The 26,958-nt window shown below is 44.1% G+C and overlaps 1 protein-coding gene across 1 annotated transcript; it reads right to left on the bottom strand.

Annotated features, from left to right (window-relative positions):
• Positions 1–20,500: 20,500 nt before the first annotated feature.
• On the bottom strand, positions 20,501–25,300 carry dusp6 (dual specificity phosphatase 6). Its single transcript, XM_085167821.1, has 3 exons — positions 24,278–25,300; positions 23,509–23,943; positions 20,501–22,212 (listed from the first exon to the last, which is right to left on the bottom strand). The coding sequence occupies exons 1-3, from the start codon at positions 24,678–24,680 to the stop codon at positions 21,899–21,901; spliced, it is 1,152 nt and encodes a 383-aa protein (XP_085023947.1). The 5' UTR covers positions 24,681–25,300; the 3' UTR covers positions 20,501–21,898.
• Between the last annotated feature and the right edge of the window lie 1,658 nt (positions 25,301–26,958).

Genomic DNA, 26,958 nt, shown 5'->3' with positions numbered 1-26,958 from the left:
GTTAGCTCCATATATCTTGTACAGTGGCAGACTTATTGCTGTCTTAGTGGTTTCCAAAACATAATTCGTGTTATATGATAAATACGGGCTTTAAGTACAGAATGCATTTATTTGAGGGTCTGAGCGAAAATATTCACACAAGCACCAGTATTTTATAGTCTGCACAAGCAGCATTTGACCCTTGACTTTAGAATGGGAAACCTCAGGAAGACTGGAAAGTGCAGTCGCGGCTGTTTGGTGATCGTATTTGTATTATTGGATATCTGATGATAACCTTTGACTTCTGTGATGACAGGTTGGACTCGTTTCAAAACATAACTGGTAAATCATTTTTCAAAAACCTACAAGAGAAAAAATTATGTTGACAGCACCACTGCGGTATGTCATCTACTGTATATTTGGGAGAGAAAACATTACATTTTTAGAAAGAAGCCTGTTTCTCTTTTGTCGGCAACTCAGTGTAGGGTATATAAATCTCTTTATCAGTGCCACTGACCTACATTTTACAATGCCTTTTCTATAAAGGACATTCTCCTATTCTCCTCTTTCTTTTCCTATTCACAGGCAGCAACTAAAGGTTGTTTTAGACCAAGGATAAGAGTTTTTTTTTCAATACACTAGTATTTTTTGTGTGTGTTCCACTTTAAGCCATTGTTAGCTAATGGCCAAATATGATGTGTGACTTATTTATACCAGCAGAGATCCACAACATTTAATGGGGAATAGGCACCAAAGAGACGAAACAAGGTGCCTTTTATTTACCTGTTTTTCACTGGATGAGGAGGATACTCAGCTACAGAGATACAGATGAGAATCTGTCAAAAAGAAAAGTCTTGGTACAGATCTCCTTACCATGTTGGATGGGAAGTCAGAGTCAAGCTGCAAAAACATGATTAAGAATGTTTGCTATAATAAAACAGTAAAAAGTTAACAATTTCCCTCTACTTGCCTAAGTCCATTTTACTTAAGTAATCATCCTATACGGAGTAAATAAATGAGTTGTAAAACGTATATGTAAAGGGAGATTGTTGGTCAAAATATTGCTCTTTTCAGTCTAACATAAAAGTTATACCTTCTTGAAAAATTAATAGTTTAATTGAAAGAATCAGTCTGTTAAAATACAAATAAAAAGAAGAAGAAAAAAAATCTAAATTCCAGTATCTCCTGTGAAAATCATGGAAGTACAAACTTAACTATGATTGTAAACTTGTGTTGCATGAGCTTGAAATTTCATTTTGATATTTGTAATTATACACTACATCTTACTCCCCATACTTTCCTCAAAGATGTGGTTCCCTTTCACTTATGCTTTTTTGTTCTAGTAGCCCACCTCTCATGAGGCAGGTGTTCCTCAACACCACCTGACACGGACCTTAAATTGGGCAAAGGGCAACGTCCAAGCTGGTATGGCTTCATTTATCCAGTCTTTAAGTCTGGGGTTATTAGCCAAATTTCTGGGTCCAAACTCTGCTTCAGATGAGAGTTACCAACTGTCTAAATTCATTCATCTTTAATAAAATGAACAGTGTGCCTGCTCTACCAGGTGTAACAATTAAGTTTAAAATCCAGGCATGAAAACAGGATTTATGAAATTTAACGGAGTTAGAAGATAGCAGGGAGTTAGCTCACTAGTTTCCACCAAAACATAATATAGCATGTTCTGACTGAAGGATTTCTGAAAATAATTAAAACGTACAGCTCTGCTATCATTTCCGACATAAATGAAGACAGAAAACTAAACAGTAGTGACGTTTGTAGGGTTATTGAACTTGGGCTAGCTGGTATATAATGATGTGGCTAGCTATGCAGCTATGGTGAGCGTAATATGAACACATTGAAGCAGGAGGATGAACGCTAACTTTTTGCCACTCGATAAAAGTTAACACGAGGGTTCCCGATGGTTATGAACAAATGCAATCACATGGCAGGATGCTGTAGTTACACTGTAAGGTTTTAAAAACAGCTTTTAAATGAATAGTGGTAATAAAAAACAAGAGAGGCCGAAGGTGATCACTGCCTTTTTTTAGGGTCTTGTTCAGATTAAATAGAACAAGATACAAAGCATTAGAACATGTTAAAAACACAACAGCTCTGAGTATTTTGGACCTGGAAGCAGGGTTCATACATCATCACTTAAGGACCGGATGTGCTTCTTGCTCGTATTCCAAGGTAGCCTGGAAATTGGCCAAGGAATTACTTTTTCTTTGTATTTGTGCTGTTTTGTTTGTCCTGTTTTGGGTTTTTTTGTTTGTTTGTTTGTTTGTTTGTTTGTTTGTTTTTTTGTTATGGAGTCTCAAATAAAATAGAAAACCTACTTGATTCTGATTCATACTTCCTTAAAATTAGATGTATAATTTGGTGCGGTCAACAGCCATGAGTAGTGATTATTATAGTTGCTCAATGGTATAGTATTTTTTAAGATTCTGACTTTTCATCAAATTACTTTTTGTTCCTGAAATAGCAACCAGAATAACAACCAAGCTGTAATGAGCCAGGAATATCCACAGCATGTGAAATGAGCACAGGTACAGTGGACTCATGTATGAAGTAAATATTGCATCTATTTTGGTAGATGTCAACAGTTCTGTAAAGGGTTCAGGTCGTTACTCAATACTTGGTGAAGCGTGCTAGGACGTTGAAGTGGTGAATTGATAATTCCTCCCACTGTGTCCCTTATTAGCTCTTTGTCTCCTGCTCTGTCGCTGAAGTGGCACAGTTGTGTCAGCAGTGTTACTCATACCTGGGCTGGATACACTGGGCAGCCAGGTCTGGATCTGCCTTAATCATCAATTTCCACTTCCTATTCTTCGATGTGCCTACAGCCAGCCGTGGGTGGACACTGATGACGGGAAACAGCACAGTCAAACTGCAGAGAAACAGGAGGTAGCACTTCACTAGGATATTATTATATATTAATAACTTTATTATAACTATAGTTATATAGTTGTGCTAATATAGGGCCAGCAAAGTGGGAATAACAGTGCAAAAGATACAAAAATCAACACACTGTAAGAACACATACTCACATAGTTAAAGGAAGCCATTCTTACAGATTCAAGCATCAGAAAGGCTGCAAAGAAAAAGAGTAGTGCATGATGAACACATGTCACAGTATGCAAACTTAAAGTAAGCAACTTATTTACAGACATTCTTGCTTGTTGACAATTTCATACGGGATGAAAGACATTCCATATTGTTGAACATGAAGTATATTGATTGAACTGTGTGAAAAGGAAGAAAATTCTGGCTTTGTTATTCTTTATGTAATCTTTTATTTGGGCCAAAATCTAGATTTAAAAAATTGCTTTAAAAAGAATATTCTGCCTGACAGTAGGGAAGAAAAGCAACATGTTGATCGTTTGTTGATATATTCCTGCATTACTGTCAGACTGGCACCAGACAGGTGTTGGACACAACTGACACTATGCAGAAAGTGTAAATGGAGGCCAACAGACATCTCAGTGAAAAAAGAAATCAGCAGCAGTTAAGTGGGACTCATGGCAGGTCTGCATGTGTGGGCAGGATGTGATGTTTGCTTGCCTTGTTTCTTTCATTTTGTAATTTTCAAAACGGCTTTTAAATGATAATGACTATTTATACTCCTCTCGACTTGGCTGCGTGGGCTTGATGGAGACAGCGTGCATGATTCACAGCCGTTAGAGATCGCCTTTTGTCAACCACAGCTTCTCTTTTCTGTGACTTTTCTTCTCTTTCGCTGCCTGATTCTTTCTCTTTATATCTCAGTCTCTTTCTCCTGTAGAGCAATAATAGAAAGATCATTGTTCAGGCAGTGGCTGCATAGGCGGAAGGACACAGTTATTCAAGGTTTATGAAGGAGCCAAAGATAGTTTTTGAAGAAAACATTTCACAAGTCTCTGGAACTCACAAAGAATTTCAAGTAAAAAGGTGTGAGGTGCATTGGTATTTTTTTTCTAACCTCAGTTTGAATTCATTCAGCATGATTTTTGAAAACATACTGAAATCTGAACACATTCAGTGTGCAGTGTAAGGTTATCAGTGTTTGTTTGTAAAAGTGTGGCCTGGGTTAAAACGTACATTAAAATAAAAACATACTAAGGTATGTTAGGGGTGGGGGTGAGGGCGGGGGGGCTTTTGTGGATAGTGACAGTGGAGAGATGGACAGGAAAGTGCAGAGCAAAAGAGCAAAAGGCCCTGGGTCAGGCTCAGAACCCAGGCTACAGCTCTCTGGCCATGTGGCATGCGGTTGGCTGCTCATCCACTGAGCTAAGCTAGCACCTGTGAAGTTGATCAGTGTTCTTTCGGTGAGAGTTATTTCTTGATGATGCTTTGGCTGTATCATGCCTCAGTCTCTGTGGCTTTTAGGCTGTGAAAACCAGAACAGTAAGATCCTAACTTGCATATTTGACTGATTTTTGGGGTCTTGGTTTTAATGTGATGCTAAATTTAAAAGGAAAAAGAAAAAAAGAAAATAAAAGCTTGTGGATTACTAGAACTGGAACCAACAATCAAACGTCCACTCTAGCCACCCAGGCTGGTTCTGCCCAGATGCTTACAACGGTAAAAGCCTATTAGGGTGTAAACCGTGAAAATCGCCTGTTTCCTCCATTGCTTTGCCTGTATCTAGGACAGCTGACAGTGGCACGTGCAGCAGACAGCTATATCAGCACCCTGCAAATCCATCTGATGTGCACATGGATCACAGTGGGAGATGGGTGACGAAGGCACTGCAGGTGATGATGGCACTGCAGGTGATGAAGGCACTGCAGGTGATGAAGGCACTGCAGGGACAGGAAGGTGAATGCTATGAAGTTTGTGCAAATATATCGAAATTATACAGAGACAATAGCTGGTCAGTTTTTGCCAGCAACTGCTGCACCTGGGTTAAAATGGTTAACTCAGGAGCCTTTTTTCTAAACCACTCTGTATTTTTTTATATCATTTTGCAACCAATGTTTTCCATGTGCAGGCCAGAGGATTGTGCTAGTTACTAACTGACACGGTTATAGACTGATTGTCTGCACTGCAGACAAGAAGAATAAGGTTTATGCTGCCGATGGTTTCCTTCCTTAATACACCATCTTCCTGTTTTCCAGTTATAAGTCTTATGCTTTATGATTCTACAAAAAGTGAGTAAATAAAAAAACATGTTTAAAAACAATTAAAAACCATGTCCTCAGATGAAGTCAGCAGCACCCCACCCCACTGTAGACTGTGGGAGTAGAGTTTCCGAACTCTTCACAGATCCGAGTTTTTGCTTCAGCTATTCAGGTATTTCCCCAGCTGCATTTCGCTTGCCTGCCGGGACCCTTCAACTACTTCCAAAGCCCCAACCAAGCCCAATAGCACCTTATATTCAAATATGGTGGATGTTTTGAACAAACTGTTATTTGCACAGAAGTCAAATAACAGAACAGCACTCAGGTTCAGATCAGGCAGGTCGTTCTCCCCAATCATGCCCCATGCCTCCAGGTCTTACTATCATTGCTTGAGTCACCAGATGGGGCATCATCGAGCACCCCACTTAGTGACTCCAAAAAGCCCGGGTACTCTGAACTGTCCCTGACCCAAAGGTGCAAGGAAAAAACCCTCTCCATGAGCAAAAACACCAATGTACATGCAGCAAATCAAGGGGATACAAGAATACAGTTGTGTTTGTTTGTTTTTTCTTAATGTGCTGTTGAACAGATTTTGTAGATAGAGGATGACACATGTCTCAGTAACACATGAATCTATATCTTGTTTGATTTTACATATTTTTCTGTGCTCTAGAGAAACAGTCTCAATAGGATTGTGAACAAAAAAGAGGAAAGAGCTGCCTTACTGAGGAAAATTGCGTGGGCTAAATGGCTGTGACACAGAACACTGTATTATCCTGTACACACAAGACCACACACTCTCTCTCCCTCTCTCTCTCACACACACACACAAACATACAGAAAGATAGAGAGAGAACAAAATACTTTGTCTGAAAAGAAGTCTCTTTTTTTCTGTCTCTACCCCCTACTCCAGACATTCTTTCCCAGAATTCCACGGTGCGTGGGTGGGATCAAAGGTCCCAGTTACACAAGTACTGATTCTAAATGAGGGAAGTATTTTAATGAAACTCACACATGTATCTGTGTATCTGTATTTATAAGAAGCTTCAGTGACTTAATTGCTTTCCTCCGTCTCCAGTCTTAGCCTTAGCCTGATTCTAACTTTAACCATACACATGGTCCTTAAACCCTTTAAATTAACCTGGTAAGAAATAGGCAGAATCCAGAATTTGAAAGTCCTTTTTAGAGTTGATTGTAAATTATTTTTTGAGCAATTATTGATGGTGTTGCTTATGGCTCAGTCGCACTGGAGTAACAGCAAGAATCGCAACCTTGACTATACAACACCCTCAACCTCTGGGCAACTACTTTCAAGTGCAAGGCAGGTCAGACGCAACCGGTCTCCAAACAGTCACAGTCCAACTCGACGGGACCAAAGTCCTTAAGGTTGGCAAATTATTCATAATACAAATTAATAAATTCAGACAAACACTTTCAAATGCAGACACCATTTGCAACAAGTGACTTCGCTCAATTCCTTGTCAACTAATTGTCAATTAATTGCTATTTAAAAGCATCGCTGTTAAGCACCTATGATGTTTTCCAATTAAATCAATGTCCATGCAGCAGCTACATTACTGTTTGTGGAGATATTTAAGTTTCGGGGTCAACTTTGAATGTACTGTGAGTAGTATATAATTGTCAGCTTGATCTCATTCAATTACAGATAATAGCAGACTGAGCAATCTTGGCGTCTTATCACAGCTTTGGTGCACAAAAGTTACTTTGAAGATGGCAACTAACAGCAGCTGGTGAACAACCTGCTCTCTGTCATTGCAGCAAACATTTCAAAGGCAACAAGATCATTGTCTGGCAGTCACCGTAATTTTGTTTGCGCCACAGTCTCCATTTACATTTTTCCCTACTGCAACTGTAGCTTTACATATGATATACCCATTGGGGGGGGGGGGGGGGGGGGGGGATTTTTTTTTTAGACCTCATGAATGAACAGTGAAGAAAATCCTGAAGTACTGGACATAAAACTATAAAATGTGTTTGTCTTGTGTTTGTTGTGTTTGTTGAAATAAGAAATAAGGAAACTATGTTTGCATGGGAAAAAAACAACTAGAACTGTGTGGTAAACATCCAGTTAAATCTATCTTAAAAGAAATAAAAGAATAAAGAGATGAAAATATAAATATAGACTGGAGGAATATTATGTTATCTACATTTTTAGAGTTCAGTCAAGTCCCAGTCAAGTCATTTACACAGTGAGTTATTAACAAGTGATAATTGACTGTGCCTTCAGAAATAGAATGGTAATAGCAAATTCAGCATACTTTTAATGGCTTCTATTTGGCAAAACACAAAAAAGCTTAGAACCTTTGTAAAAAGAAAAAGGAAAGGGCCTCGGCAATCCTGGCTCAGTAAAGCAATTTAGGAGCACAAATCTGAAGGCAGCAGATAATAAGCAGGGACTGTGTAATACACATGTTAGCAACAGACAAGGGGAATCTGTTGGCAATTTAGGCTATTCTGCATTCCAGTTTACAGACTGAGTCACAATAAAGCAACATTTGCTTGGTTGCGTGCGTGTGACCTCACACTTATGATCAGTTGGCAAAGACGCAACAGGTTAGACAGGCAGAAGTATCAGGTGGCCTACGTGAGCAGGAAACTGAAGAAGGCGGGAGAGTGGAGACAGCCATGGCCAATATGATAGCACCTGTAGTGTTAGACATTTACACATTAACATTATTGGCACAGCAGTATTTGTACAAGACAAGAAAAAGGGATGTGTTGCAATGTGTTTTTATTTTATTTTATCGTGTTTACCATGTTTGTATATTTTCCTTCAAAGGGCTCAGAGACAACCTCTGATGTAACCTCACCCCACCTTCAGTCCATTTGTCATTCCTACCTATACCTACCTCACCAGTGTCTCAGGTCCATTTACATGTCCAGCACCAAGCTCACACTCTTCTCTGCCTCTCTTGACTCGCTCATATCCCAAAGTAAATATTGAAATTGTAGTGCTATTTTTAAACATGAAGCCACACTGCCGCTCATTGCCTTCTTAACCTAGCTTCAACAACTCTTTCCCATCATACATGCATCATATATATTCCATCATATCACCATGATATGGCTGATCAGCTTTATCCCTCTACAACTCTGCACATCAATAATTAAAATTCTTGACAGGTATAACAGAGTTTTGGATAAACCCATGAATTTATAATGAAGAAAAAGATGCTTCACATACACACTCAAACACACACTGCTAGCAGCTGTGAATAGAAGCTCTAATTTGCTTTTTAATTAGCAGAGTGCCCACTGCCCAGTTGGAAGAAATTATCACCTGTGGACTTGCAGATCTGCAGAACCTTCTCTCCTAAACATACATGAGCCAGAGACACAAACAGCACACACACTCTAGTCCAAACTGTTAGTAAACTTTCAAACACAAAAACACTCACTCTTATGACACACTCACAACATCATAACTCTTCACCAGAGAAGTGTTGATAGGCCTATGTGTGAGAGAGTGTGCATGAGCAAATCTGTGAGACAGGAAGTATTTAGGGGTTTGTGTTTTTTTGGGAGCTGGTCCATCTGTTGCTTCCAACAAGGTTTTGGTCACAACCTGTTCCCTGAGCTGGATTAATAATCTCATCAGAAAGAGGGGAAGGGTGAGCATACAGAAAATGAGAGCGCTGGGAAGTGTGATGTTGTAAGCAAAGAGACTGTGAGGATTGGCGGGGCATTGGAAATGATAGCATGACTGGCATACAAGAGACTGTGTGTTTGCATGTGAGCGTGTTTGTGCCCTTTTATGTCTATGCGTTTTGAGTACGAGCCTCCGGTCTGTGCGTGTGTGTGTGTGTGTGTGTGTGTGTGTGTGTGTGTGTGTGTGTGTGTGTGTGTGTGTGGTTTTGCAGTTTTGGAGCTTGCAACATGATCTGTGAGGGCAACAGGAAATTGCTGGAGTGGATGAGAGGGAAGCAATGTGACATGAGACAGGTGGGTGGGGGGCTGTTGGGGGAGTGGGGGGTGGAATGATGGAAGGGAGATATGAAGAGTGGTGGAGGCTGCTGTCAACACGCTGTCGCTTGAGGGTAAGGGGGACAGGAACCGTTAGCAGAGGATTAACAGGCGCGCCAAGTTTAGCCCAACAACCTCTTGCCTTTATTTTCACAGCCAAAAAGCCAGTGGGAACTGGGACAGTGGCGTTCTATACTCAGCACACAGCCGGATGTTATGTCCATGTTGAATCATAAATTGAATATGGCATTTTCAACACTTTAGGATTTTTCACTTAAACACGTGTTTGGCAAAAACAACCAAAACATGGGGTTTGAGGCTGAGCTACACACAGACTTTGAGTAAGCTGGAGGTGCTATCAGTGCTAGTACAATTGGGTAATTGTGAAGGTCCAGATTAAAAACTTTAAAAAGTTAATTTTTGGTCCGTGCTTTGTTTAAGCATAAAAATTCCCCTTACTGGCAAATTAAAGGACATCAAAAGGACGATGGCATTGTCAGCAAGTTACCTGAAGTAGTGACAGATTTCTGTTGCAAATGCTGAATATTCTTATTCTCCAGCCAAAACAACAGTTAAGGTGTGATTATTTCAATGAAGGTATCTGGATCTAACTTCAATTTTATTCTACACTGCAGTATAAAAAAATATGTGTGCAGGTGGAAAGAAACTGCCACAGCCCCTCCTGGTGACAAGAGAGGTCAGTGTTGAATTGACATTGATAACAAATTGTTATCAGCTATACAGCACGTGATGCTGGAGCTTAAGCATTTTCTTTGCATGCCTCTTATGTTTGTCTCTCTTTGTTTAAGTGTAAACACATACCTTTGCTATGCTTTATGGATTATTGTATGTTGCTTCAACTTAAAAAGGCAAATCTATGTGAACCTATCAGAGGTTTAGCAGCTCAGAGTTGTCTTATGACAGATTTTTCTTTTTGTGTATTTTCTTATCTGTGGGAGTTCAAGTCTCTCTGACGTGGCTGCTGTTGGAGCTACTTTGTACCAAAACTGGCCTGAGGATGGCGAGGCTGCACCTAGTGACCACATTAAATGATTTATATGAAAGTGGAGGCTGGATTTTTAAACAGTCGTGTGATGAGCCTAAAATTTAGACTTCCTGAACTAGTACCTTCATCAACACATCCACACAAATGCAACTAATTCTAGTATGGACTTCTGCCTACTTCCACTGCCCTGTACATTTAACTCCTGGCCTATCAATAATCCAACTAAATGTCTGCATGTTGACCAGCTTGACACCCCTCACCACTACCCCACCATATATGTTTTTAAAAATCCCTGTATGGTCTCTCCTGTCACAGTGGTCATGCAGTGGTGATGAAGGTGCTGATGGGGGTCAGCCAAACCTATCTACATGCCAGTCTAAAATTAACCCTAGTAGTTTCCTGTGCCCTTTAATCCTTAGCTTTAAAGCCACCAATGGCCAAGCCGCGGGAAGAGCAGCCATCAGGGCCCCTCTGTAGCTCTGCATGCCACAGATACCATTGAGCCTATCTGTCAATCATAGTCCTGCCAGCAGCCAATTCTAAGAATAAAAGCTTCCCAGGATAGGTTGTGTTTGATGGATGTTATCCAGTTTGATGGATGTTATCCAGACAATTGAAGGAACTTCCACCTTCACCCACAGTTTCACAGGTTTGTCTTCCCAGTCTGCCACAGTTTTCTTGAAAAAACATACTCCTTTGAGGGCATCACTCCTAAAGCCTTTTTGTGTGCTCCTATGTCTCTAATGATACGTAGACTGATAATTGAGTCACACCCTAAATAGTTAATTGTCTGGATAATTGAATCATGGGTTGGATACTTATGGGAACCTTGAGGTAAGGTTATCAGAGGAAATACATTAAAATGAGCTTTTGCAAGATTGTTACAATACTCACTAGAAAGAGTGTAAATAAGATTAAAAAAAATGCTAAATTTCAGTCTGGTGCTGCTCAGAGATCCTCAGCCTTTTTAGTTTTATGATTTAATTGTGACTTGATAAAATATAAAAAGAATCTACTCTTTTTCCCATTATTACTATCCAATTATTCGAGTTACACTGCTATGAATTTATATAGAAAAGATATAATCATCAAATAGGAACTATTTGATATCATAAAATAAAGAAATGGACTAATGCATAATAATGTCAGACCCTGTGGTCACTGTAAGTTTTAATACTTCAAATACATGTTTGCTGATAATACCACTATAGTTGAATTCAGGAAGTTTACTTGTATATTTAGAACCTCTTTTTTTTGTTGCTTCTTGGATTATGCAAACTCTCCTAGATTGCAAAGAGGCCAATGCCCCACAAAGAAGAAGTGCCTTGATAACAGAGAGCTCCAAAGCAGGACAAGATTTTTAGACAAGGGTTCATTAAAAGAGGTTTGATCAGGATATACTAATACTGGTCAGGTCGCAAAGCTGGAAGGAAGGCAGGTGTTGTATTTAAATCATACAATCATATTGTAAATCATATTGCTCAGCATGGTATCCGTAATGAGAACTCAAATGGCGAACTTCTGCTTTCATTATGCTCCCAATACAATCTCTCAATTGCAAATACATTCCTCCAAGTGAGAGACACTTACAAAACCACCGGGACGCACCCAAGATCAAAGCACTGGCAAAAATTAGACTTCACCTGCAGACAACATGATTCTTTGACTTTCATATCACTAGAGCAAAAGAGGTCTGAATGCTCAACAGACCATCTTCTCCTCAGATCCAAGGTAAATCTCCAGGTGAATACAAAAAAAATGCCCCAAGGCAAGAAATCATCCTCCTCAAACAATGTCAAGCTCCTCTACTCCAGCCTGAGGTATATAGGCCACAACAGGGAAGTGCAGCCCACACCCCAAACCCAAAAGGCTGAGCTCTTCACTGACAATGAAGCAATAAATAAGAGATTGTCAGAATACACTGACCCCAGTGTTGTTGAAGAGATCCCAGTAAGACCCCTACATGTGGAAACTTGACAAATCACCCACGAAAGATGAGGTGACAGAAGCAATTCCATCATTAACCTTTAAAGCAGGTGGTCAGCCACTGGTACAGATGTTTACTGAGTTCCTTTGTATGTGCTGAGAAGACAGCTGTTGACCTAAAGATCGAAAGATGCCAGAATAATGCACTTATACAAAGTTAAAGGTGACAAATCCAGTTGTGGTAACTATCATTGGGTTTCCCTTTTGAGTATTGCAGACAAGATCCTCTCTAAGGTCATCTTAAACAGATTGAATACCCATCTTCTTAATAAGACAGTACCAGAAAATCAGTGCAGGTTCTGGCAAAACAAAAGTTGACATGATATTTGCTGCAAGACAGATCCAAGAGAAATGTAAGGAACCAAATATTAATATCTACATTTTCACATCTACATTCTCACTATGGGTTTTCTAGAGAAAGGATGTGTTCTTGCTCCAACACTCTTCAGATTCCTTTTTAGTGTGATTCTTCAAAGACAGATCGAGGCATCCAGATCATATGGCTGTAGGGGGTGGCTGTAGCTCAGGTGGCAGAGCAGGTCAGCCACTAATCAGAAGGTTGGTGGTTTGATCCCAGGCTGCCTCCTGGCATGCCAAATATCCTTGGGCAAGATACTAACCCCATGTCTGCCTACTGGTGGTGGTCAGAGGGCCCGGTGGCGGCAGTGTCCGGCAGCCTCGCCTCTGTCAGTGCGCCCCAGGGCAGCTGTGGCTACAATGTAGCTTGCCATCGCCAGTGTGTGTGTGAATGGGTGAATGACTGAATGTAGTGTAAAGCGCTTTGGGGTCCTTAGGGACTGAGTAAAGTGCTATACAAATGCAGGCCATTTACCATTTACCATATACAGGACACATGGAGGATATTTATACTGAGTGACTAAAAGCAAAGACAAAAGTGATGAAATCGCTTATTCGTGATGTTCTTTATTGTGATGATTGTGCTGTTGTCACCCATGTGGTGGATGACCTTCAAAGACTGACAGATCCCCTATCTGTGACCACTAAGCACTTTTGGACTTACAATAAGCACCAAAAGACTGAAGTGATGTTTCAATCTACAAAGGGATCAAAAAGCAAACATGCCTGAAACAAAGAGCAATTGCAAGGTATCTTGCTATCTTAATGTCGAGGTATCCAAAACTAGGTTTGAGTATGGAGACAAAATGCGCAGTAGGTTTCTCCCACTGAAAACGCTACGTCCAGATGAACAGAATCAACTTTTGGAGAACTATGTCTATCACTACGGCCGTCTTCCTCTGCTTGTCCACTCCTGGCGAGGCGAGCTACCGTCTGTCCCAGTCCCTGCCTCTCGGCGCCCCTTCGATGCTCTTAGCTGAGTGTCCCGCGGGTTCCGAAGTGTTTGCTTTGAAAAAAATAGAGTTTTCAAAGCAGGCCCTGTTGCCTGAATACCGAAACTAGGAATAATGGAATAGTACTCCGGTTCTAGTTTGTGGGTTTTCTCTCTGAACTGGGGCCGTGATTAAGAGGGACGCCCGGGGGCATTCGTATTCTGCCGCTATAGGTGAAATTCTTGGACCAGCGCAAGACAGACGAAAGCGAAAGCATTTGTCAAGAATGTTTTCATTAATGTTGAGTTGATTAACCATCACCAGTTTGTCCGTCTGTACTTCCAAGCCATACTCCGCACAGATGTTTCTGGCCTTCCACTTGGTTATGGCGTTCCATGTATGCCCTGCCTGCTAGTATCTTGCACCCTGCTGTTATGTGCTGGATTATCTCAGGGGCATCTTTAAACAGCCTGCACCTGGGGTCTTGCCTGGTGTGGTAGACCCCAGCCTCTATTGATCTTGTGCTCAAAAGTTGTTCCTGTGCTGCCATGATTAGGGCCTCTGTGCTGTCTTTCATTCCAGCTTTGTCCAGCCACTGGTAGGATTTCTGGATGTCATCCGCTTTGTTTATCTGCTGGTGGTACATACAATGCAGGGGCCTGTCCTTCCATTATGGTTCCTGCTCTATTTCTTGGGCTTCTGCTGCCTGAAGTATTCAGTAGACATGCGGTCAGTTGTGAACCTCTTCCTGATGTACTCGTGGATGTTCGTTGTTTCATCCTGGACTGTGGTACCAACCATCCATGCATGGTTAAGAGCTTTCTTGTCTTTATGTCAGTGGCTTCTATCTCCTCCTTCTGCCAGCTTATTATCCCAGCAGGGTACCAGATCACCAGCAGGGCGTAGGTGTTGATAGCCCAGATCTTGTCCTTCCCATTCAGCTGACTCCTCAGGACTTCCCTTAGTGGCTACAGCTTTAAGCAGCCTCTTGTGGTTCCCATTGACCTGTGGGATTCCCAGGTACTTGTACCTGTCTTCAATGTCTGCAATGTTGCATTTCGGTAGTTTGATCCCCTCAGTTCTGACTACCTTCCCTCTCTTTGTTACCACCCTACTACACTTCTCCAGCCCCAGCGACATTCAGATATTGTTACAGACAACTATGAAACACAATCTTAATTTTTTATAAATTCCCTTTTAATGTGGAGTTGTGGCGGACCACTAGAGGGCTCCACTCACACCCACTGTTGAGGAAGTGTGTTCCTGTGTTTTGTGGCGCGATATGTTCAGTTGATGTTGGAGACGAATAAAGAAGGAGTGATAACTGAGAGCTCTGTGTCGTTGATGCTTACCTCCACATTGGTGACCCCTAACTCGAGCATGCAACGGGCCGCAGATAACGCAGACTCCGCTATGGATGCATCAGCGGCCACCGGACCTCCGCCTCCTGTTGCAGCTACGTTCGCTGTGACGCTGAAACTGCCGGACTTTTGGCTCCATGACCCCCCGTCATGGTTCGTACACGTGGAGGCTCAGTTCGCCCTTCGCGGCATCTCCGCTGACGACACAAAGTATCACCATGTGGTGGCCTCGCTCGACCCGCTGCTGCCTGCAAAGGATCATCGCTCCCTGGCTGAAGAAGCGGATCGTATTCTCCTGGCTAGCCGCACTTTCGACATTCACGCCCTGGCTACGGACTCGCCGGCGGCACCTTCCACACCTCCACCTGCCTCCCCCGGAGCATCCGCCCCCTTGCTGACGGCAGGGGTTGCTACACGCCGGCACCGCGGAAAGAGCATCTGTTTCTACCATCAGCGTTTTGGCGACAGAGCGCGTCGCTGCCTGCCGCCTTGCGCTTTCACGGCCCAGGGAAACGGACCCGCCAGCGCGCCGTAGCAGCCGCGACCGCTGGCAATACAGAAAGGCTGCTCTTCATAGAGGACTTGCGCTCCGGGAGACGTTTTCTCGTGGACTCCGGCTCCCAGAAGAGCCTCCTTCCCCCTACCGCTGCCGACGGACTAGCAGCGAACTGTGAGCCGCAGCTCATCGCAGCTAATGGCTCTCCCATCAAAACGTTTGGGGAAAGGCTGGTGACTGTTTGTTTTCATGGCCGGGATTTCCAGTGGAACTTTGTTGTTGCCGCTAGCTCTGTACCTATTTTAGGTGCTGATTTTCTGTGTGCTCATGGACTGCTTGTCGATGTTGCTAACAGACGTTTAATTGATGCTCTCTCGTTTTCTTCGCTACCCTGTTTTACTCGGGCCGCCGAGCCCCTGATTCGGGCTAATGTAGTGACCTCCGGGGATGCTTTTCAGCGTTTGCTTTTAGAGTTTCCATCGCTGTCTGTCTCTAATTTCTCTAGCACGGTAACGAAGCATGGGGTTGAGCATTATATTCCCACGGTCGGGCCCCCGGTGTTCGCGCGCGCCGCCTCGACCCCGCGAAACTGTCCATCGCTCGGGAAGAGTTTGCAGCCATGGAGCGGCTTGGCATTGTACAGCGTTCGAACAGTGCATGGGCCTCTCCGCTTCACATGGTGCCCAAATCGGACGGTCGGTGGCGGCCATGCGGAGATTTCCGCCGTTTAAATAATGTCACGGAGAATGACCGTTACCCCATCCCCCACATTCAGGATTTTTCTGCCAATCTCGCCGGAACGTCGATTTTTTCTAAAATTGACTTGGTGCGGGGGTATCACCAAGTTCCCGTGCGCGCCGAAGACGTTCCTAAAACCGCTGTCATTACCCCCTTCGGCTTGTTCGAGTTTTTGCGCACGCCGTTTGGCCTGAAAGGTGCCGCCCAGACCTTTCAGCGGCTGATGGACTCCGTTTTGCGTGGGCTGCCGTTCGTTTTTGTTTATCTGGACGATATATTGGTGGCCAGCTGCTCAGCGAGCCAGCACGAGTCCCATCTGCGCCAGGTTTTCCAACGTTTGGCAGCGCACGGCCTGATTATCAACCCTTCCAAGTGCCAGTTTGGGTTGCCTGTTCTGGATTTCCTCGGGCACCGCATTTCCGCTGAAGGTGTGGTTCCGTTGCCCGACAGAGTCCAGGCTGTTTCGGCTTTTCCGCGTCCCACGTCGGTTAAAGCGTTGCAGGAGTTCTTGGGGATGATAAATTTTTGCAACCGCTTTCTCCCCAGAGCTGCCCACCTGCTACAGCCACTCTATGCTGCCTTAAAAGGTAAAACAGCCAAAGATCCGGTTGACTGGCTGCCGGAACGTGTCCATGCGTTTTCCGCAGCCAAGTCTGCGCTGGCTGACGCCGCCCTGCTGGCCCACCCGTTTCCGTCGGCGGAGATCGCGTTGACCACCGATGCGTCCGACGTGGCAGTGGGTGGGGTGTTGGAACAGCGGGTTTCAGGTCTCTGGCAACTGCTCGCCTTTTTCAGTCGTACGCTCCGGGATGCTGAACGCAAGTACAGTGTTTTTGACAGGGAGTTGCTGGCCCTGCACCTCGCGACACGACATTTTCGTTTTTTCCTCGAGGGTCGCAACTTTACTGCGTACGTTGACCACAAACCTTTGACGTTTGCGATGTCCAAGGTCTCTGACCCATGGAGCGCACGCCAGCAGCGCCAGTTGGCGGCCATTTCAGAATTTACCACAGACATTCAGCATGTGGCTGGTAAGTCCAACCACGTCGCTGACTGTCTCTCACGTGTGCTGGTTTCTCCGGTGTATGTCGGCGTCGACTACGCTGCCATGGCCGCGAGCAACGTGCTGACCCAGACGTCCTTGCCCTTCAGTCAGCAAAAACGGGCCTCGTGCTGGAGGACACCCTGGTGTGGAACGGCGGTCCGCACCTTCTTTGCGATGTTTCCACCGGCCGTCCCCGCCCGCTGGTTCCCCTTTCGTGGCGTCGTCATGTTTTTGACTCGGTGCATGCCCTCTCTCATCCCGGCGTCCGGGCCTCGGTCAAGCTGGTCAGCGCCAGGTTCGTTTGGCCGGGCCTTCGCAAGACGGTGAAAGAATGGGCGGCGGTTTGTATCCCATGCCAACGCTCGAAAATCCACCGGCACACACAGGCACCCCTCGAACCTTTCCGTGTCCCGGGTAGGCGTTTCGATCACGTTCATGTGGACCTGGTTGGTCCCTTACCGCAGTCACAGGGTTTCACGCACCTTTTGACTGTGGTGGACCGCACGACCAGGTGGCCGGAGGCGGTACCCCTGGCGTCCACGACAGCGGTGACGGTGGCCAGGGCATTTTTGTCAACGTGGGTTTCACGTTTCGGTCCCCCGGCTGACATTACCTCGGACAGGGGCCCCCAGTTTGTTTCTGAGCTTTGGTCTGCTATGGCTGACGGCCTGGGGGTCAAGGTCCACCGCACCACAGCATACCACCCGCAAGCTAACGGGATGTGCGAACGGTTTCACCGGTCACTTAAGGCCGCGCTCCGGGCTTCCTTAACAGGTGGCGACTGGGTCGACCGTCTTCCGTGGGTTTTGCTGGGATTGCGTAGCGCGGTTAAAGAAGACCTCGGGGTTTCCCCAGCTGAACTGGTCCTCGGCCAGCCTCTCCGGGTCCCCGGGGAATTCTTACCTGAGAGCCCTCCCCCATGTTTCGATACCTCTTTGTTGCCTTTTCGCCCCCGAAGAGACTCATTTCCTGTTCCTGGTCCTGTGCACCACTGCCTGCCTGACACTTTTGTTCCGAGTTCGTTGGACTCTGCTCGTTTCGTTTTCGTCAGGCACGATGCTCATAGGACTCCGCTGCGTCCACCATATGACGGGCCATACAGGGTTCTTAAACCAGGCAACAAACATTTCATTTTGGACTTTGGCGGTCGGCAGGAGGTTGTCTCTGTTGACAGACTTAAGCCTGCACATGTTATGCAGGAGGATCAGGTGGTCCCGGCCCAGGCCCCTCGCCGCGGCCGCCCACCTGCCACCGGGCTGATGGATTCTGTTTTTTCCCCCAGGAGCGACCCAAAATCAACGGAGTCCGAGTCGTCTGCAGCTTTTTCTGACCGCCAGTGCCAGCCTCGCTCCCGGGCTGGGTTGCCCTCTGTCAGTTCCCCACCCCCCCCGGTTCAGCCGTTCCGGCCGTTTACTTAAGCGCCGGGTCCTGGACTAGTTCTGCTGGGTGTTCGGGGGGGGGCATGTGTGGCGGACCACTAGAGGGCTCCACTCACACCCACTGTTGAGGAAGTGTGTTCCTGTGTTTTGTGGCGCGATATGTTCAGTTGATGTTGGAGACGAATAAAGAAGGAGTGATAACTGAGAGCTCTGTGTCGTTGATGCTTACCTCCACAGAGTATGCATGTTCACTCAACGTTCCCATGACCTTCCTACTACAATTTAGTAAGCATATGTGTATGGATGGTCTGAAGTAGATCTGCTTTCATCATATGACAAATGGGTGACTTTTGCATTCAATGCACCAGCAGAGTCAGGAAACTAAATGGATGAATGGTGACCCTGCTAATAATAAGCATGACACCTCAGGGAGATTTGCCTATTTATCGTGAAGTCACTATGACTCTCTGTGAAAAAAAGAAATCTCTATATGCATATAGTCCCTATCTTAGAATAGAATAGAATTCAACTTTATTGTCATTACACATGTCACAAGTACAAGGCAACAAAATGCAGTACACCTACACTTGGACACCCACTTTTTATGGGCAACACGACAAATTTAGAACTAAAAAGGAAAAACATAATATAGTGACTTTGAACCAGTGTTTCTCATTAGTGTGCAGGCTTTGCTGCCATAGTTGGATCAGTGGTATCTCACTATTATTGTTATGATTATAAGTGGCTACCCAACAAAAGAAAAAGATTCCCTGAAATGGAAAGTGGGAAAAGCAGAGAGAGCTGGCAGCTTTTGAAATATGAGTCTTTTTATAAATCACTTGCGTCAGGACATGAATGTGGAGGTCTCACTCTTTATTACATAGCCAGTGATTCACACACTTTGTACAGCTACGCGCTGGGTTGAATTTCCAATTTAAAAAAGGAAATAAACCATAAAAACGAGAGATGCCTTACAATTTATTTTGTTCATCTTTACACAACACATATTATTGATAATAAAATCTGTTAATTGCTTTTTTAAGATAATTCTCTTTCTCTATTGTATGCTGTCTTCTGTTAAGATCTATGTTTTATATATGCTTATTTGCTTATTCTATAGTAAAAGAAAGTACTTACAATTCATGTTTTCCATTGTCTACTTTTGATATGGGTTATATATTGCATGCTGTGTTTTATTGTAGTTATGTAAAATTGTAGCTGGTTGCTAATGCATTTTGCATTGCTTACATCTTTATTTTGACCAACTCTTAGCAGTTAATCTAGATAAGGATTGTGTACTTACACACTGGATTCTTTCGTGTGTGGGCTTTTACACTGTGTCATACATGCACATCAAGAACTTAGTTGACAAAAATGCTGCATACAAGTCACTGTTTCCATATCCTTTATTGTTAACAATCCTAGCTCTGTCACGATCAAACCTTGTGGTACTGCTTGGCTTGCTCATTTCCACATAGTCCACACACACACAGCAGCTGGTGTTGATGTGGGAATAGTCTCTTCAAACTGTGAAACAAGTTGCTGCTCGCTTGAGAACACGACACCTAAGCTACACCGTCAAGATTATCTCCTGAGTCTCCAGTTCTCAGGGAGTACACGCCACTGCTCTTATTATCAAATCGTACTTTATCTCTGTACTTTATGCTTCCCTTGATGGTTGAGTGCTGAGGACCTGCCTTCACAAGTTAACCAAGGGAATGTTTGTTTTGAACCCAAAGACCTCATGGTAGACTAGCACCTGGTAAAACCAGCTGGGCTAGTTACAGCAGGACTGGAATCACTTTGCACCTGCTGGGTAGCTTATTGTAGTTTCTTATTGTCACAGCAGAACAGAGTGTGCACAGTGCTATCTTACACAAGCATCATGTAACAGGACATGCTAATTCTGTACTGGAAAGTAAAGTGGGAAATGTTCCAAGTGCTGTAGTTAATGGAAAACAAGAACTCTGTGAACAGCCTCGTGATTCATTGCGACTCTTTTTTGTCGTGACTTGGCCAGCTGGTTAACACTCAACTGTACTGCAGGTGAGGAGACACTTACATAATTGTGTTACTGTAAGTGGAGACAAAACACCAATGAATGTGTCAATGGAAAAACAAGCAGAAGAAGCGGAACGTGTAGACAAAATAGCAATTTATTAATAACTTATATTTCCTTTACATTCGTAAGAGAGGAGTTTGGAAGGAGTGAGTAGAGGGCAACGTAGTGGTTTCCTCTACGGGGGGTGTGGGGGCAACTCTCCGAAGTTCTGGATTTAATTTTGTCTCATCTTGGCAAGTGAAAGCTGCATTTCACAGAATTTTCCCTGAAGAAGCGAAGCAAACAAAGCTCCCTGCTTTTTCCACACATCAGAATTATTTAACCCACAGATCATGATTTCTTAAATTAATCTTCAGAGACATCCAGTAAATTCCACCTTTGGCCATTTGAACTGCTTGAGTTCTTAAGCATGGAGCCCAATTTATAAACTTCAGTGATAATCGTTCTAGGTTTGGTTGGGGGGTTTTTTTTGTAAGAAAACAAAACAAATCTATCTGGGATACTGTAACTTGTAAAAAAAAAAAAAGTACATTTCTCTGAAGGTTAATGTGCGAAAAAAAAGGAAAAAAAATCTTCCAAGCTCAAAAGTAAGGCAAATGGCCAAGGTGACTTTGATTTGTGGGAGGACAGGTACAAAAAGAAAAGGCCAGCCACAAAGCGCTTATTGAATATATTACACATGTACACAATTCTTGGAAAGCCTACTTGATTTTTGGCATAATCAACTTAAACATATTGATCAATACGCAGTTTGTATGCTTACATAAAAGTAGAATATGAAACAAAGCAAATCTTCAGTACCCACTTGTGCCAAGGGGTATATACTACTAGAGCAAGGCTTTTACCGTATTGTCTTTTATATTAAGATATATACACACTGTATAAATGTTTGAAAAGACTCCACAAATGTAAAATAAAGTCCATTATATTGTGTGCCTTCTAAAGCCAGGGTAGTTGAGCCCCATGCAGGCAAGTCTTCACAGAAGATGAAGGAGACAATGCACCCTGATGTCATGGGGGAACTAGTAATAGACCCCAAAACAAATATACAAAAGGATTTCATTTATCTGTCCACTTTGAACAATCAGGTCTCTTTGGCACACCAGCCTTTGAACTTTGAAGCATAACATACAGTTGTCCAATCAATCACTTTAGGCTTCCTTAGACACACTGAAAAAATACGAAAAAAAGACCAGAGTCTTACAGCAAAATCTGATTGTAGTAAGTATCTGCACACTTTAAATGATTCGCTTCCTGTCTCTTGTACTGTCTCTCCTCATTTAGTCAACAGCAGCTGCGCTTCGGTCAGACAGCTATGGCCCTTCAGTAACCACACTCAGCAGCTGTCGCCTCAGACCAGCTGTATCAATAATGTCGCACAGCAGACGACGGAAAAAAGAGAAAACATTTTGCAGCTTTTCCAATAGGAGGCCCACAAAACCCCCAGTGAGAAGAGGAGTGGTGACAGCAGACCTCACGTAGACTCCAGGGGGTCCAGCTGGAAGACGTTGTGGTTGGTCGGGGTGGTGAAGTAGAGCTGCTGGCTTGGTGGTGCCATGCGGTTATCACATGGACTCTTCAGACCCAGTGTGCGCTCAAAGTCCAAAAGCTGACCCATGAAGTTGAAATTGGGTGAGATGTTGGATTTTTTCATCTTGACAATGTCGTAAGCATCATTCATGGACAGGTTGAGCTTCTGCATCAAATAGGCCACCGTCACTGTGACAGAGCGGCTAATGCCTGCAAGGCAATGGACCAGGACGCCGCATTTCTGTCCCCGAGCTTCATCTGGTGGAAGAAAAGAAAGGGGTGGAAATTTTGTATCATAAATAAACAACATCTTTAGAGCTTTTCATCATTCCAGATAACTAGGAAAGAGTAGATATCCCAGTTTGTTGTTTTGTTACTCTCACAGTCCAAAGACCAAAGATTTAGTCTGCATGGATACTGATCAGAAGAAAAAAACATTCCTGACATCTGAAAAGCCCAAAGCAGAGGAGCTCTCATTGTTTATGCTTCTTTTAGGCAACTAATCAATAATCAAATCTGTGTGATTTTAAAGTCACGCTTTGTTGGAAATTGAAGCAGGTCCAGGAACTTATTATCATACCTCCCGGCCATGTCAGTAAATAAACAGGGGCTATGACAGTATTGCACATAAACAGAGCTCACATTCTTTGGTTTCTTTTGGCCTGGAGTAGCCGGCTGGGAAATTGACTATTACGGTCTATTAAACCATTCTTCCGCTTGCTAGGGTTACTCTGACAATGGTGCCATTTGGGCGTGTAAATGTAGGAGTCATGAGGGCACCCTGTCAAGGCGAACAGGATGTCATCAGGCCGTAAATGGCTCCTTTTGTAATGTGGCGGGAGGAGGAGGGGAGGGGGGGCAATGCCATGTCCTAGATTACTTTCAATGCCACTTCCTTCCTGTTGCGCTTGAATTACCGCCCTCCCCTCGCTCACTCTCCCCTTTCTCCAGTTTCAACATCGCCCTTTGTGCTGCAATTTCACAAGCCCTGGGACAAGAGATAGGGCCAGAATGTCTTCCACTAAAGTCAAACCAAGTGCATTTTGCCTGTGCACCATTGGAGGCAGACTTGTGTTCCTCTGCCTCTACACAATGCCTTAATCTACCTGCTCTGTGTGTCCCTGTCTGATTGACTGATAAGACCACAGCCAGGGACACCTCATCTAATCTCAATTGCACAATAACAACCTAAGAACTTCCTGCCAGTGATAACAAATATCACATTTAATAAGTTTATGCCCCCAGCTATCTGTTTTTGCCCCTTTACTCTGTCTGCATGTGTGTCATAAAGTAGTGAACAAGAACAATACTAATCAAACACCCAACTTTTGAGTTGAATCCTTGTTCAGAATTATGAGGACTTGATGTTTTTTTTCTCTATGTTCTATATTTTGCAGACTGACGCAGTATTACTATTTATGGTCTCACAAACTCAAAAGCTAATTTTGGAGTTTAAATAATTATAAGCAGTACTAAAAAATGAATAAGCATGTACACAACCTAACCAACAAGATTTAATCTGCAGAGCGTTTCCAGTTCTGCGGGATTACTTACCAATAAAGCTGATGGCTTCGGGAAAGAACTGAGAGAGATTCTGGCTCCAGTGATCCGAGATTGGGATCTGCTTGTACTTAAACTCTCCTGCGTTCTCAAAGAGGTTGGGGAGATTGGGAGTCACGTTGAGGATATACTTGATCCCGTACTCCTCCAGCACATCAAGGTTAGTGGAGTCCTTGGCACAGCCCAGGTAAAGGTGCGGCAAGATCTCCACAGGGAAGGAGGGATGCGGGTTGGATAACGGGCTGCCGTCCGAGTCTGTGGCGCTGCTCGGATCCCGGTCGATATCAGACTCGATGTCCGAGGAGTCAGAGCTGATGCGCAGCCCACCGAGGCCCAGCACCTGGGCAGTAGGGGAACTGCTGTGGGACGAGCCATCCAGGTTGGTTTCGCACAGAGCCGGACACTCGGCCTGGAATTTATTGAAGCCACCTGGAAAATATAAAACATGCAATGAACACACCGTTTCTGCCTGCCACACAGCAGGCATAAGTTGCACACTGCAGACGGCAAATGAATATTTTCTGAGAAAGAAAAAAAGAAGATGCAAATAGACATAAAATCTGGTTATGCGTCTCTTCGGAGTAAATTAAGACCCTCTTCGGTAATTACTGACGTGCGAGGAGTCAAGAGTAACCTAACCTTAGAGTGATGACTATATATTTCTTTAATCAAAACGCCAAAAATCTACGTCTGCGCGAAAATCTAGCCTGTGAATGAACAGCGGCAGCCGCCGTGCCCGAAAATGTGAATGAACTCCACTCACCCTCCAGATAATATGCCTTATAGCCCTCGTCCTTCATTTTCCTCAGCAGTAAACCCAACACGGAGCCCCCGTCCACGTTCTCGTTCCACTCTCGGCTGTACTCGTCGTACAGCAGGATGGCGTCCGTCTTGCACCTCCGCACAAACCTGTCTCGATCCTCTCCGTTGGAGAGCAGAGAGCGCACGGGCAGATTGCCTTTCTTAAGCCGGCGAAGCATGAGGCTGGGTATGGCCACGTTGATGGCAGTCTCGACGTGAGACGACTCGTAGAGCTCCTGGGCCCGACAGTCCATCACAAGCAGGCCGTCCCTGCGCGTCTCGAGCTGCTCTCGGAGCCAGCCCACTGACTTGCTGATCGCCATAACCGAGTCAAGCTGGACGACGGGCTTGAGCTTGTCAAGCATTTATAAGCAGGAGTTAAAAAAGGAAAAAAGGGTGTTGAGGAAAAGCGGGGAGCTTCTCGGCTTCTGCAGCAGGCACAAATATCTGTCTGGAATTTCGTTTTCAGTCTGATCTGCTGCTCAGAGGGCCCTCGGCAACACAACTCTGAGAACAGCGGCTTAAAAACTAAATAAAGAGTCGAAATAAAAACCGTCACGCTTGTCAAGACTCACTCCAAACGTTCTTTTCGAACCAGTGTGTTGCGGGACGAAGAAATTCCTGTTCCCTTCAGAGATCTCCCGAGAGTAGGTTGCCCACACTGTTCCTCATTCATGCATCTGGTTGGAGAGAGCGTTATTTATCAATGAGTCATACCGGCCCTGCGACGAGGCTGAAGCTTCCTCTCTTCTTATATAACTCCACGGCTGCTCTTCCACCTCTCTTTCTCTCTGTGCGTATACAGGCTGTGTATCTAATATTTTTATGGAGATCCAGAGCTGAAACGTGGATTTGTTGCTGTGAAGCATGCGGGGTATGCACCCGTCTCTGCCTGCTGTTGCAGCCTGTCTGTGCTGTAGATCGTTTCTCTGCAGGTTCTGGCTCTCTGCGCTCTCTGCGGCGCCAGACTGCTGAATGGCTACAAACAGGAGGCGTTCCATTGGATACGTTTTGTGGGGCGACCAATCAGAAGCGCGGCAGCAGCGGTCGCCTTAGAAACGGGGGCCGGATAGAGCGGCCTGTGTTGATGAATCGTTAATGAGTTTGTCATTCACAAAAACGAAGAGGAATTTCCGCTCCGGATCAAGTGTGTGCAAACAAACACAAGAACTGCAGGGGGAAGGAAGGAAGACGGAGAGGGCGGCGGCCTCAGCTCACAGTTACACACACACACGAGTTTCAAATAAAGAGCGTCGCGATAATTAGGCTACAACGCTTGTCTGCAACAATGCGGTGTGCGTTTTTCAACATGTTGGAAGTTTTAATTCACTTTGAGCTGTTTGAACCACTCTAATGCATTTGTATGCAGTATATTGAAAGTCTTACCATAAACCATCCTAATATAATAAGTATAATAAGAACCATATTTTTTTTCAAAAAACATATTACATTGTAATAGCGCGACAGTAAAGCCATGCTCAATGCGGGCTTTACAGGCAGAACGCCTTTGGTGCAATTTCATTTTCTTCCCCACTCCGGAAACACAGCTGATCTGCATCCAGTGAGGTCTGGCACATCTGACGGAGGATCAGCGCACTGCTGAGAGATATGACCTGTAACCTTTGTTTGTTTGTTTTTCTAAAACAGTCTGTCTTTCAATGCTAACTATCCCACCCTGCGTGACCACTTAGATTGTTTCCACTGGTTTTTGTGGGCATGAATTTAGGATTATATATAGGCCTACACACTGGTGCGCTCTCATGGAAGGAAATTATTATTTCTTTTTCCATAAAAATATATATAAATGTCAAACTCGAAAAACTCAAGCTCCATAAATTTCTGCTACAAATATATATTCTCGGTAGAATAAAGCAGCAGTCAGTTGCTATGTGACAACAAAAAAGTGGCCTTCTGCAATTCACGTTTTTTTCTGCCCATGATGGAAGGCCGCTGAAATCACCTCAGATGAAAAAAAATGTTTCTCTGCGATATTGTGAGCACACAACGGCACTGGAGCTATTTCTGTCTGTGCAGCCTTCAGTGGAATGAAGAGGTTTGTTTGTGTGGGTGATGCTGGTTCAATGTCACCGTCTCTTTTTCTGTCTCGCACTAACTAGCGCGACAGTCCTGTGAAACTGCTGCATGTTCCGAAGATGTCACGTTACCTCATACATTGTCCCAATAATACTACATTTTAGTATCTGTTTGTTTCCCATAATCCAAAGTGCATGAAGAGTAGCCAGTGGCATAGACTGAAATGTTGGACCATTTCACTTTAATCAGACGGATCATTTGACTGTCTTAACCGTCTTTCAGCGCTGACAGACTCACTGTTTCAGGGTTATGTGAAGCCACGAGGGTCGCAGATCGCACACACAAAGGCTTTTAATAGACTACCTGTTAATTTGCATGACCTGTCCAGGCTCAGTGGGGTCCAATTAACATCACACTGTAACAGCAACTTGACACTTTTATCATATAAGAGGAGCTGAAGCCTCGAGCGGAAGCCATGCTACAGCGATATTATTAAAAGGACCCAGCAGGAAAACACAAACATGCACAAATCTGCAGTATTACATCTTATAAGGCTTTGATGGATTCATTTGAAGACTGATTTGGAAACAAGTCTGGATACACTTATGT

This window comes from Neolamprologus multifasciatus, chromosome 7, assembly GCF_963576455.1.
Source record: "Neolamprologus multifasciatus chromosome 7, fNeoMul1.2, whole genome shotgun sequence".
NCBI lineage: Eukaryota > Metazoa > Chordata > Actinopteri > Cichliformes > Cichlidae > Neolamprologus > Neolamprologus multifasciatus.
Note: the sequence above shows the minus strand (reverse complement) of the source record. Positions and strands in the feature narration are given on the sequence as shown.